At 39.2% G+C, this 14,249-nt stretch overlaps 1 protein-coding gene across 1 annotated transcript in view; it reads right to left on the bottom strand.

The window, feature by feature from the left end:
• Positions 1-3,791: 3,791 nt before the first annotated feature.
• slc9a8 (solute carrier family 9 member 8) overlaps positions 3,792-14,249 on the bottom strand; it is a 111,638-nt gene continuing 101,180 nt past the window's right edge. Inside the window, exon 16 of the mRNA XM_072514757.1 lies at positions 3,792-11,175. Within this exon, the coding sequence (XP_072370858.1) occupies positions 11,068-11,175 (108 nt within the window). The 3' untranslated portion in view covers positions 3,792-11,067. The remainder of the gene's footprint in view (positions 11,176-14,249) is intronic.

Consider the following 14,249-nt stretch of genomic DNA (forward strand, 5'->3'; position numbering starts at 1 on the left):
TCTCATCCCCATTCTCCTGCCTTCTCCCCATAACATCTGATCCCCTTATTAATCAAGAACCTATCTATCTCTGCCTGAAAGACACTCAGTAAATTGGCCTCCACAGCCTTCTGCGGCAAAGAGTTCCACAGAATCACCACTCTCTGGCTGAAGAAATTCCTCTTCATCTCTGTTTCAAAGGATCATCCCTTTAGTCTGAGATGGTGTTCTCTGGTTCTAGTTTTTCCTACAAGTGGAAACATCCTCTCCACATCCACTCTATCAAGGCCAACCAGTATCTTGTAAGTTTCAATAAGATCCTCTCTCATCCTTCTAAACTCCCAACGAGTACAGACCCAGAGTCCTCAAACATTCCTCATACGACAAGCTCTTCATTCCAGGACCCAAATAGCATTTACTTTTAAATCAACTTTTTATATATTGACCTTGGCATTTAGCTTATATTTTGGCTGGGCACCATTTACTGGCAGTGGGAATCAATCATCAATGTCAATGGGATTTCCCATTGTAACCACTCAACACTGCCTGGGAAACCAGCAGGTGGGGTTGTACTGCCAGCAGGAAAAGAGAATCGCAATGACCGTAGAGTTCCACTCATTGTGAGGAACTCTCCTGTGGATTAGTCCCCAAACAGTCAAGTAGTGTATACTGATAGAAAGAAACTGTATTTCTAAAATATTTTGCATGCCCTCGGGACATCCTAAAATGCTTCACATCTATGGAAGTACTTTTGAAGTGTAGCCGCTATTGTAATACAGCAGCCAATTTCTGGACAGCTAACTTCCACACTCAGCAATGTAATGATGACCAGATAATTTGTTCTTGTGATGTTGAGGCAGAAACATTGACCAAGAGTTCAGGGATAAATCCTCTGCTCTTCAAAAGACTGCCATAGGAATCCTAGCAAAACAAAAGTCAATGGCATCAGCAGAAAGGTATCCACTGATTGGAGTCATACTTATCACTAAGCGAGATGGTTGTTGTTGTGTTTTTAAGTTAATGGATCCCTGGAGTTGGAGTTATATAAATAAACAATCTGAATCTTCCCTTCGAAATTGCCTCGATTGTCAATCAGAAAACTAGTAGCAGGCAACGGAGTGTGAAATTGAATGTAAACAATCCAGTTCAAAGCATTCAGCCTCCTAGCCATACACACAGATTTATATACTTTAAAGGGCATTGAAATTGACAGTATGAAAACCACTTAAGGTCTCCACCACTTTAAAGGGACTATTTAAAGGGATTGAGTGGAGGGCTAAAAGGGGTGCCGGTGGGGGGCTTAATGGCGGTTTTGAGGGGGACCCTTGCCAGAAATTAGGCTAGGGGAAGTATTGCAGCAGCCTTTTGAGATCAGAGTTTTAAAAACGGCGCTCCAATCGGAGGTGCGAGACCTGCCTGAGACTTTAGGTCCCGCCTCTCACTTCCCAGTGTGTCATAGAATGGCAAGGAAATGCTGATTCGGCTAAAATGAAATTTCAAGTGCCACAGTATGGCACATCAGGGTTGCTCTAAGCATCAGCAGAAATCACTCTGGTTTTCTCACTGGCGGGAGCATTTCGTCACAATGCTGGGGAATCACGCCCAATATTTCAAGTCCAATATGACTCTTCTTCAGAACTGGAGAGAGGAAGAAATTTGATGGGAATTATGCGAGGAGGCGGGGGCGAGGGGCAGGTGATCCAAAACAAAAGGTCAGAGCAGGAGAGATTAAATTACAAATGATGTGGTAATGATCGTAATAAAGGGAGCAATTCTCAGGCCACAAATCCCGCTGTCAGAATTCTGGGAGGCCCAAAACAGGATTTGCGCCGGGTGCCAATTAGTTTCCGATGCTCCCAGACTGCTTCAGCTGCTGTGATCTGGTTCATGCCTTCTCCAGGTGTGAACCAGATTAGAATATTAAAAGTAATATTTTAATATTCAAAATCAGCTTTAATCCAAATTTTCCCAGCTCCCTCTATTCACCTACTTGCTGCCGCAACTTGAAGCCAGTATGAATCACTACTGGTCTCCACAAACTGAGACCAGATGTGATGACCATGCAGGGGAGCTTCAAGGTCACTGTAACCCTTGGGTGGTCGAGGTATGGCAGGGCATTGCCCCCTGGCACTATGAATCAAGGGGCAGGGCCTGAAGAGGGCATGGCGTGAAGGGAGACCAATTATCATAGAATTTACAGTGCAGGGGGCCATTCGGCCCATCGGGTCTGCACCGGCCCCTGGAAAAAGCACCCTACTTAAGCCCACGCATCGACCCTATCCCCGTAATCATTTGGACACTAAGGGGCAATTTAGCATGGCCAATCCACCTAACCTGCACATCTTGGGACAGTGGGAGGAAACCAGAGCACCTGCAGGAAACGCACACAGACACGGAGAGAAAGTACAAACCCCACAGTCACCTGAGGCTGGAATTGAACCTGGGACCCTGGAGCTGTGAGGCAGCAGTGCTAACCACTGTACCACCATGTCACCCTTGTGGGTCCCCGATGCCAACAATCCTTGGAGGGTGGGGTAAAGATACTGGTGATCCTGGGGGGAGGTGAGGGAAAAGGGGGAATGATGCCAGCAATGATGGGTGGTGGGGAGGGATGCAGAAGCCCTGATGGTGGCGGTGGGAATTGGATGTAGCGGGCACTAAAGCCCCAATGCCACTGAAGGTGGTGGGGTGGGCCTTGACTGCCACTTTGGGAAAGGGTGCCCAATCTGCGAAGCTGGGCATGCTGGCATGTTTAGGCTCTGCCCCCCTCAATACTGATGCAAAACACGCCTCCCTCTAAAAAAAACTTGTGATCTGGATCATGTTGATCCACCAGGCAGGAATCGCACCGTGCCTCCCACCTGAGACCATACTGGAAATGTTTTGGGAGAATTGCACCCAAAGTCCAACACTTCGGTCCAGCGTTGGTGTTAATAGCAGAATAAAGGTCAGCACTGTCTGGAAAAAAAGTGGCAGAATGAGTTAATAGCAAAGAAGGCTGTATAGTGCCAAATCAGAAGTTGAAGTGCTATTCCATCAGTTTGCATTGATTTCTCTAGAACATTGTGGAAGGCCTTGGACAGAAATGTCAGCACAAGAGCAAGGTGGTGAATTGAAATAGCAAGTGACAAGGTGATCAGGGTCATGCTTATTGACTGAGCAAAGGTATTCTGTAAAGCAGACACCCAGTCTGCGTTTCATCTCCTCAGTGTGGAGAAGACCGTAATGTGAGCAGTGAACAGAGTATACTAAATTTAAAGAAGGTCAAGCAAATTGCTGCTTCACCTGGTTGATTATTCATTTACAAATCCTTTCAACACATGCCAATGGCTGGTAGTAAGAGCAGGAAAGATTCCTGGTCAGCCATGTGATGAAAAGGAAGTTGGAGTCTCTCCCGTCACTATCCAAAGCTCCAGATTACAATAACCATGTAAAAATTGATGTTGCCACAAACAACTTGGATTCCAGGTGAACTGTAATGCGTGTAATTCGCTTACAACAATCTTGAATGCTGCAATTTAGGTGCTAGTAGAGGGGAAACTTTTGTAAAACAGTATTAATCTCGAAGGTCCTTGAAAGAGTTTGATTCTTCCTTATTATAACTAGTGATGTTTTACCTGTTTAAATTTACAGTAGAGAATTTAAAAATCATAACGCACCAACTTTTATTATAAACTTTCAGCGAGATGAATGGCATTAGGACAGATGAACCATGTCGAAAACACTGATACAGAACTGATGGACCAAATAAGTCTATTCTTAATCAGCATTTTATAGTTCTACACAAAAATGAAAATCAGAAAGGCAATGAATTAGTAATGTAAAGATTTATTTTAAATTATGTCCCCATATTCAACATCATGTGAAATGTGAAAATACAGTATAAATATACAAAAACATGAAAGGGTTTTCTTGTGTAAACAAAACATGAGACTGTAAATTTTGCACTCGCAGGCCTAATCTTAGAGATGCGCATTATTCAACGTTATGAAATAATCACAATGCTGTACATCGATGGGATACGGCTGAAAAATAAAATGTCGATAGTGCTCGACCAGCATCTCTATTACAAATTATATTCATTCATACAAGCTATCTTTTTTCGATTTTTTCGAATTTGCAACATCAGCCAGAAGGAGCATAGCAATATGGCAACTGCCGCAATGGCAGCTCAGTTTCCAGCTTGTCCTGACGTTTAATCTGTGTAGAATGTTGTAAGCAGCTGCTTGTACTCTAATGGATTAGATGGCGCACGCCCCCTCAGGCATAAAGCAGGATACAACCCAGAAGTCAGGTGGCCACAGAGGTTGCAATTCCAACCAAATCAAAAGGAAAACAGTCTAGATATTTTACACTTGTAAATACCTCACGCTATGCAAAACCATTGTGAAAATACCTTTTTCTGGTCCCAGCAAAAAGCTTCCACTTAGATAACGTGGTAACACTTCAAATCAATAGTGCTCAACTACTTCAGTACTATTATCGTTAGATGTACCAGGAAGCGAAGTGACGAGTTCAAAATGATTTACTAAGGCAAGGTGAAGATCTACAACCAGCTTTATGAAGATGCTCGTCAGAAGAAAATTTTAAAGTTCAGCAGCTATTTTGTTTTATAAAACCCAAAACATTAAATTATAAAATATTGTTTTGCTATTCCAGTTTTTTCCAGTTCATCACAAAATACTTTTAAAAATCATGTGGATGCAATTCCAATATTAATGACGATAAACCGATCCGCGCAAAATTATTTCATTTAAACCAAATGGTGATGGGTGGAAAAAAGAAACAAGTGCTGGAAATGAATAATACATTTGTCAGCATGAAGAAAGAAAGAAAAAAGACAAGTTGTGTGTTAGGTGAGAGTTTTGGTTAATAAGTAACTTTCTATAAATTCTGCTTTTTTGACTTATGCAATGTACATGCAAAAGATAGAAAATATGGCAGTGGAAATAGTTCTTAGAAGGGTTAATGCAATCTGTCTGTATCAGGAAGAATGTTGAGAAACATAAGCATGAGAGAGATCATGCATGGAATATGCTGCTTTTTGAGAATTTATATTTAATTCAGGTAGTTGTAAATGAACACATCCATTTAACATTTTTCTTTTAGCAATATCTCCTAGTTATTGCTTCCATTCAGAATCTTTCATTCTTTTTCACTTTTTTATACATGGGACTCCACGTTTTTGTGGATTTGCTTTCAATCACAAAAAGATGCTAGTCAGTTCAACCACAAAACTCATCATGGCAATACAAGTAGTCTTCATAGCTGAGGTAGTGAATTATCAAAATGTTTCCATGCCTTTACAAGCCTGCACCATCATACAATTCCTCATAATAGATGGTATTATAATATATAGGTTAAGTGAGTGGGCAAAACCTTGGTAAATGGAGTAAAATGTGGGAAAATTTGAACTTGTCCATGTTGGCAGGAAGAATAAAAAAAGCAGCATATTATTTAAACGGAGAGAGGTTGCAGAGTTCTGAGGCAAAGAGGGATCTGGGTGCCCTTGCACATGAATCACAAAAATGTTAGTATGCAGGTACAGCAGGTAATTGGGAAAGGGAAATGGAATGTTTTCATTTATTTCAAGAATGGAATCTAAAAGTAGTGATGTTTTGCTAAGGTGGTATAGGTTATTGGTGAGAGCACATCTAGAGTACTGTGTACAATTTTGGTCTCTTTATTTACGAAAGGACAGAATTGCACTAGAAGCAATTACAGAGGTTTCACTTCACTGATTCCTGTATCCAGTGGAGTTTAGAAGAACGAGTGATGATCATAAGATCCTGAGTGGACTTGATAGGATCAATGTTAAAAAGATGCTTTCTCCTTGTGGGAGAGACTACAGAACAGAGTTTAAAAATAAGAAGTCTCCATTTAAAATGGAGATGAGGAGAAATAGCTTATCTCAGAGGGTCATGAGTCTCTTCCCCAGAGAGCAGTGGAGGCAGGGTCATCGATTATTTTTAAGGCTGAATTAGATAAGATTCCTGATTGACAAGGGAGTCAAAGGTGACATGAAGTAAAGTGAAGTTGAGGCTGCAATCAGATCAGTTATGATGTTATTGAATGGGAAGCAGGCTCAAGAGGCCACTCCTGCTCCTTACTCATGTGTTCGTATGCAAGTTCCAATGTTAAACATGGTTAAATACGAAGGAAACACATAGCAGATTGATAAACCAAAGTGATATCTAATCTTATTCTAACGTATTTGATCTGAAATGAAGCAGATTTAGAATTTTAATTTCTAGGTGTTTTGCTAAAATTGGTACAAATTAATTCAAATTACCCAAATATTCCACAATTCTCCGGACGGTTTCATATGTTGTAGGAAATTAAATTTCACATTAACATTGGAGGTATTACATTACAGTGGCACGATTGTTCTATTTATATTATGACACAAGAATGCTTTGAATGGGAAAGTTATACTTCTGGAAATTATGGTTTCAAAAGAAGATTACCAGCATCACAATTAATGTCTATTTTGAGCAAATGCTAGCTGATTCCACAAATATGGTGTTTTATTGATAAACAAAATATCCAGTTCTCTGCATGCTTCTACAAACGTGGGCTTTAATTACTTCATTTTTTGCTGTTCTAAAACTATACTAATAGAGTTTGAAATAACAATGAGTGCTTGCCTTCATGAAATGTACATTTTAACAGATCTCCTGTTGCTAACCATCAGGAACTTTAATATATCAAAAAGCTTCAAATTAAAAATGCAATCAACAATAAATTAAATATATTAATTACAGACATGGGAGAGAATTATGCACAACTAATTTGGCCATTTAGATATTTGTTGAGTTGGTTATGGTTATTATTCATTTAAGCAACTTTTCAGAAGAATTTTATCAGATTCTGGAGTTCAATATTTTGATTTTAAATCTTCATTGTCACAAATAGGCTTACATAAACACTGCAATGAAGTTACTGTGAAAAGCCCCTAGTCGCCACATTCTGGCGCCTGTTCACGCAACAGCACGTCTTTCGGGACTCGTGGGAGGAAACCGGAGCACCCGGAGGAAACCCACGCAGCCACAGGGGGAACGTGCAGACTCCGCACAGACAGTGACCCAGCGGGGAATCGAACCTGGGACCTGGAGCTGTGAAGCAACAGTGCTACCCACTGAGCTGCCCAATTTGTGCAGCAACTGACTGGAAAGCTAACATTTTTGTTTAGTTGTCATGAGGCTTCCTTGCAGGATGCCCTTCTTAAATAAAACTCTACCCACAAGATAGCATTTTAAAATTGGGAAACCAAGATGATGGACAGTGATTATTTGGGTTTTGAGGCCTGAAGATAGTGGAAGGAAAGAAAGATTGAATGATTAAACAGCTCTATATTTTCGGAAAATGGGTGTTGCACAGACGTGAATGAACCAAGGTACAATACAAAATCTGATGCTGCCATAAGCAACAAAAATGGGAAAATTGCGTCGAAATACTATAGCAACATAAAATGCTGGAAATACTCTGCAGTTTTGGCACCATCTGTGGAAAGAGAAATGAGTTCTGCCGCAAGGTCATTGACCTGAAATGTTAACACTCTTGCTTCTCTCTCCACAGATAAACATTTCCACATTTATTTCAGATTTACAGCAGACAGTATTTATTTATTTCATTAAAAAAACATTTTTTTTTTTTGTTTTTTTGTTTTTAAAAGAGTACCCAATTCATTTTTTCCAATTAAGGGGCAATTTAGCATGGCCAATCCACCCAGCTTGCACATTTTTTGGGCTGTGGGGGCGAAATCCACACAAACACGGGGAGAATGTGCAAACTCCACACGGACAGTGACCCAGAGCCGGGATCAAACCTGGGACCTCAGCGCCGTGAGGCCGCAATGCTAACCCACTGTGCCACCGTGCTGCCCTAGCATCCACAGTATTTTGCTTTTGTATGTGCAATGTCTCTAACTGGAAATGTTAAATCAAGCATTGATGGAAGTTGAGAAAGAGAAAATATATTGCTCCAGTCAAATTTATTATAAAAGGAGATGTCTGGTTTTTAGAAAGGCCCTTTCTGAGAAACTGACAAAATCTCTGGTCTTCCAGTCAGGATGTGAAAATGTAAACAAAATTAATTTGTATTAAAAGGAACTTAAATTTTTACTGTCCAAGATCCTGAACAGGAAGTCATTTAATCTAGACATTTTAATGGCTTCATATGAGCATTTGGTAAACATTTTTCTGTTAGAAGAGTTTGAGCTGTTTAAAGGAATGCTTCAGTAATTCTAACTCATTAACCATACATTTTATAAATGTTTCTATAGCATGGTTTAACAATGAAAGTTGTCCATTTAAAGATCCAAAATATCTCATTCACCAAAACTTGTGATTTCATTTTTATGAAATTATTTCAGAGATTATAGGCATTCATAACGGCTTTGATATTCCAGTTAGTAGCACAGTGGAAATAACTGCCAGGGACTCAGCAGGACTAGTCACAGGACTTCGGTGCAGCCCTCATTGTGAAATTGTTAACTTTTGCAAAGACTGAAAAGGGCTAGTGTTTTATATTTTACTTTAAATGTAGCATCTTCATTTAAGAGAGAACGGCAGATGATTTCAAAAACTGAGCTTGTAACATGTTAAAATCCAATGCCAAAAGTTGTTAGATTCTAGAAGCACAATGATTTGGAGAAGAGGTTAAAAGGGGAGAGGGCTAAAGACACAAATGATTGAAATCAAGTACATAATTTAACTATTTTCAATGCAACTGAAAACATAGGGTATGGACTAAATTTTCCTCTCCCTTATTGTATTAGATTGTTTGGGTAGTGTATCTTATTTTCTTCTTGGTGCGTCACCAGTATTCTAGATTTATAATCAAATATCAGGTTGATTGATGTCCTTTTTAAAAAGCAAATGCGAGATTCTGCCTGCTCTATTACTAAATAAATTACTGTATTTGATTCATGTGCCATAGAAACAATGGAGCTTTTGCAATCATTATTTTGAAATATTTCCATCTCAAGCTCGAACACATAACGGATGGATAGCCCTGCATTATCAGCTTCTGCCAATACATATTTCACAATCTTTAGACTAATATCAAACTTGCATTAAGGCTAATCTGAAATACAGCTGTCACTTATAAACTATAGCAAATTTAAAACACTGGCCTGAAAATTATAACTCATATCAGAATATTATTTAAATGGAGAGTGGAGAATGCTATGGTAAAGAGGGATTGGAATGTTCTGGTAAACAAATCACAATGTTATCATGCAGGTACAGCAGCTTGTTAGGAAGTCAAATTGAATGTTCACCTTTATTGCAACGGGGATAAAGTATAAAAGCAGGCAAGCCTTGCTACAACAAGTATAGGGCACTGGTCAGATAACACCTGAAGTACTGTATACATCTTTCGCCCCCTTGTGGAGGGATTAGACATGCAGTGGAGGCAGTTTAGAGAAGGTTCATGGATTCCTGGGGTGAAGGGGGTTGTCAAAGGTTGGGCAGGTCAGGCCGACACCAATGGAGTTTAGAAGAATGAGAGGTGATCTTATTGCAAGATGTCAGAGTCAAGGGGGGCTTGACAGGCGGAGATGCTGAGAGGATGTTGCCCCTTGTCGTGAAATCTAGAACGAGCAGGCACAATTTCAAAATAAGGGGTCTTCCTTTTAAGACGGGGATGAGGAGGAATTTCTTATCTGAAGACTTTTCATCTTTGGACTTCTCTACCCCAGAGAGCTGTGGAGTTGGAGTATTGAATCTTTTCAAGGCTGACTTATACATAGATTTTTGATCTGCAAGGGAGGGAGGCACAAAAGTGAAGTTAAGGCCACAATCAGATCAGCCATGATCTTATTGCATGGCGGAGCAGGCCCACTTTCATACACATTATATATCAGCAGTTCTGACATTGTGCTGATGTGTTTTTTTTAACATGATTGTGATGTTTAGTTGTTAAGCTGGATTTCTCCTTTAGGATGTGGCTTGATTTTACCTGCTTGCAAACTCCTGATGTCAGGGTGCCAATGGCACTGTATTTGTAAAATTGTCTCCAGGTTAGAACTCATTATAAAATAGTGTGGCATTCTTCTTTTTTTAAAAAATTGTATCCTTGACAAAAGTGCAACATTTTGGTGTGCAATGGACACACATTAGACACAGCATCAACATATAATAACTCCCCATGGCATCAAGTCAGATGATGTGCTATTTTATACAAACAAGAATGTTTTCCATATAAAGTACACTGTATAATTTTCTGAAGTGCTGCTGTGTCCCTTTAAACCATAAAGTTGAATTGTTCTCAATTGAATATAGGCCAAAGTCAGTTTGACCTGGAAAACTTGCAAGTCAGAATGTGCACATCCCGATGGCATACTTAGATTTGCAATGCCTCAAATATTCTAGTTTTAAATCAATTGCTACTTAATGAAAAATGCCGTTGCAAATATAATTTACTTGAAACTTTTTGTTTGGAGTACCTAATACGTTATATGGGCAATGTGCAATCAACAAAATAAAACCTGCCAGAACTGGATTTGAACCCCACTCGAGTTAAAATTTAGATTGGAGTATCACCTCTTGTCAAATTACTGATGTCGTCAAGGTCAATATAAATTAAGAAGCAAAAATGTAAAGTAAATACATCTAACGACAGCAGCAAGGAGAAAAAGAAATAAGCAGGGGCTTCCTGTTCAGCAGCTAAATGGACTGACCACAGAGACTTTAAATTTCTGCAGTAACAGAATGCTCAGAGAAAGTGGGGATTGTGTAAAAATGTCATCTTATTTACAATAAAGTGCATATCCTCATGTGATACAAATTTTTACATCCACAGTTCTTAAATAGGTATTCCTTAGATTAGAGTTAGCTGCTTGTCATCATAATAAAGCTAAACATGCAAAATGTTATCTGGAAGAATTAAGTGCACAGCTTTATGTATTTAAAAAAAATATTAGAACAACCAACAGAGGGCACTAGGTACATTTTCCAAGGCTCAGACTGCAATGCTGTGTGATTGAATGTAATTGGTGCCAGCCCTTCTCCTGAATCTTTATAGAACTTAAATGCAGTGGTGCAAAATCTGGAGTACAGCCTAGATGTTTAATAAATCCATACACTAGAGCAGCTCCTGTTCATCATCTTCTGAGCCCGATGGTCCCTGACGCACCTCCTCATACCACTTGTTGGTTAATGTTTTCATCTGTATTCGTCCATGATGGAGATCCTAGAGTACATATAGATACAAATACGTCTTAGTATCACAAAGAATGTTTAAACTACTTTACGTGCTGTTTTATTCAGCTGAGCACTGGGAAGGTGGACATTTTTACCAATATGAGCTGAAACAGACCTGTGCGAGGACAGCATTCTATTAAGAATGGACATACACTCAAGCCAGCCAGAAGTGTCACCCATTTGACACTCAAGCCAGAGGTGTCACCCATTTGCCAAAGGGCAATGGCACAGCAGTTACACAACTGGGTGTTTGGGCCTTCCAGTTTGGCATGCTGTATTCTGTTGGACAGTTACTACATAATGCATACAAGCATATTCCTTTATCATGCAATGGGTGACAGCTCAATGTGGTTAAAATCAATGTTTTAATCAGCAAAAGAGATACTTTTACTATGCCAGCTTGGACATCAAAAGGTCAGATGACAACATTCAGAAAATAGATATTTTCTCAGGAAACCAAAATCAGAAATACAGTATTAAGATCTCCATTCACCTGGCCAGTAATGCACAAAGCAAAGTAATAAACTACATTAATGTTCCATTTTAAGAAATTAGCAATTTCAGCATTCAGCTTTAAACAGTGATATTTGCTTTAAACAGTGATATTTTGTAATTCTATGTTCCTTTCATATTTAGAGGTATGAGGGCAGCACAGTGGCTCTGGGTCACTGTCAGTGTGGAGTTTGCACATTCTCCCCGTGTCTGCATGGGTTTCACAACCACAACCCAAAGATGGGCAGGCTAGGGGGATTGGCCATGCTAAATTGACCTATTTAAAGCAACTTGCTACTCAGGTTAAATAAGCAAATAATTCCACCTGTTTTGGATTGGATGTTTTAAATAATGACAAAACACAAGAAAATATCAAAGTTAATTTGTTGCTTTGCTCCTTGCTCTCTGCAACAAATTAAAGGGGCCTTCGTGAATAAATTTTTGATTATACAAACACAAAATGTTTATTTAGAATCTCCCTCTCTCCAGCTAAGTGGTGCCGTTCTGTGCCTCCTGAATATGCTTTTTCCTTTCTGGTTGCTTTGAGTTTTCTTCCACAAAATTAAAAAAAAAAGTAACCCGAACCATTAATGATGCCAAACACTAAATCTCCAAACAGTTGAGATAGAGAGCGAGATAGATAGAGAGCGGGATATTAGATAGAGAGCGGGACAGATAGATAGATAGATAGATAGATAGAGAGCGGGACAGATAGATAGATAGATAGATAGATAGAGAGCGGGACAGATAGATAGATAGATAGATAGAGAGCGGGACAGATAGATAGATAGATAGATAGATAGAGAGCGGGACAGATAGATAGATAGATAGAGAGCGGGACAGATAGATAGATAGATAGATAGATAGAGAGCGGGACAGATAGATAGATAGATAGATAGATAGATAGATAGATAGATAGATAGATAGATAGATAGATAGATAGAGAGCGGGACAGATAGATAGATAGATAGATAGATAGATAGATAGAGAGCGGGACAGATAGATAGATAGATAGATAGATAGATAGATAGAGAGCGGGACAGATAGATAGATAGATAGATAGATAGAGAGCGGGACAGATAGATAGATAGATAGATAGATAGAGAGCGGGACAGATAGATAGATAGATAGATAGATAGATAGATAGATAGAGAGCGGGACAGATAGATAGATAGATAGATAGATAGATAGATAGAGAGCGGGACAGATAGATAGATAGATAGATAGATAGATAGAGAGCGGGACAGATAGATAGATAGATAGATAGATAGATAGAGAGCGGGACAGATAGATAGATAGATAGATAGATAGATAGAGAGCGGGACAGATAGATAGATAGATAGATAGATAGATAGAGAGCGGGACAGATAGATAGATAGATAGATAGATAGATAGAGAGCGGGACAGATAGATAGATAGATAGATAGAGAGCGGGACAGATAGATAGATAGATAGATAGATAGACAGATAGATAGATAGATAGATAGATAGAGAGCGGGACAGATAGATAGATAGATAGATAGACAGATAGATAGATAGATAGATAGATAGAGAGCGGGACAGATAGATAGATAGATAGAGAGCGGGACAGATAGATAGATAGATAGAGAGCGGGACAGATAGATAGATAGATAGATAGAGAGCGGGACAGATAGATAGATAGATAGATAGATAGAGAGCGGGACAGATAGATAGATAGATAGATAGATAGAGAGCGGGACAGATAGATAGATAGATAGATAGATAGAGAGCGGGACAGATAGATAGATAGATAGATAGATAGAGAGCGGGACAGATAGATAGATAGATAGATAGATAGATAGAGAGCGGGACAGATAGATAGATAGATAGATAGATAGATAGATAGAGAGCGGGACAGATAGATAGATAGATAGATAGATAGATAGATAGAGAGCGGGACAGATAGATAGATAGATAGATAGATAGATAGATAGAGAGCGGGACAGATAGATAGATAGATAGATAGATAGATAGAGAGCGGGACAGATAGATAGATAGATAGATAGATAGAGAGCGGGACAGATAGATAGATAGATAGATAGATAGATAGAGAGCGGGACAGATAGATAGATAGATAGATAGATAGATAGATAGAGAGCGGGACAGATAGATAGATAGATAGATAGATAGAGAGCGGGACAGATAGATAGATAGATAGATAGATAGATAGATAGAGAGCGGGACAGATAGATAGATAGATAGATAGATAGAGAGCGGGACAGATAGATAGATAGATAGATAGATAGATAGAGAGCGGGACAGATAGATAGATAGATAGATAGAGAGCGGGACAGATAGATAGATAGATAGATAGATAGATAGAGAGCGGGACAGATAGATAGATAGATAGATAGATAGATAGAGAGCGGGACAGATAGATAGATAGATAGATAGATAGATAGAGAGCGGGACAGATAGATAGATAGATAGATAGATAGATAGAGAGCGGGACAGATAGATAGATAGATAGATAGATAGATAGAGAGCGGGACAGATAGATAGATAGATAGATAGATAGACAGATAGATAGATAGATAGATAGATAGAGAG

This window comes from Scyliorhinus torazame, chromosome 8, assembly GCF_047496885.1.
Source record: "Scyliorhinus torazame isolate Kashiwa2021f chromosome 8, sScyTor2.1, whole genome shotgun sequence".
Taxonomy (NCBI): Eukaryota; Metazoa; Chordata; class Chondrichthyes; order Carcharhiniformes; family Scyliorhinidae; genus Scyliorhinus; species Scyliorhinus torazame.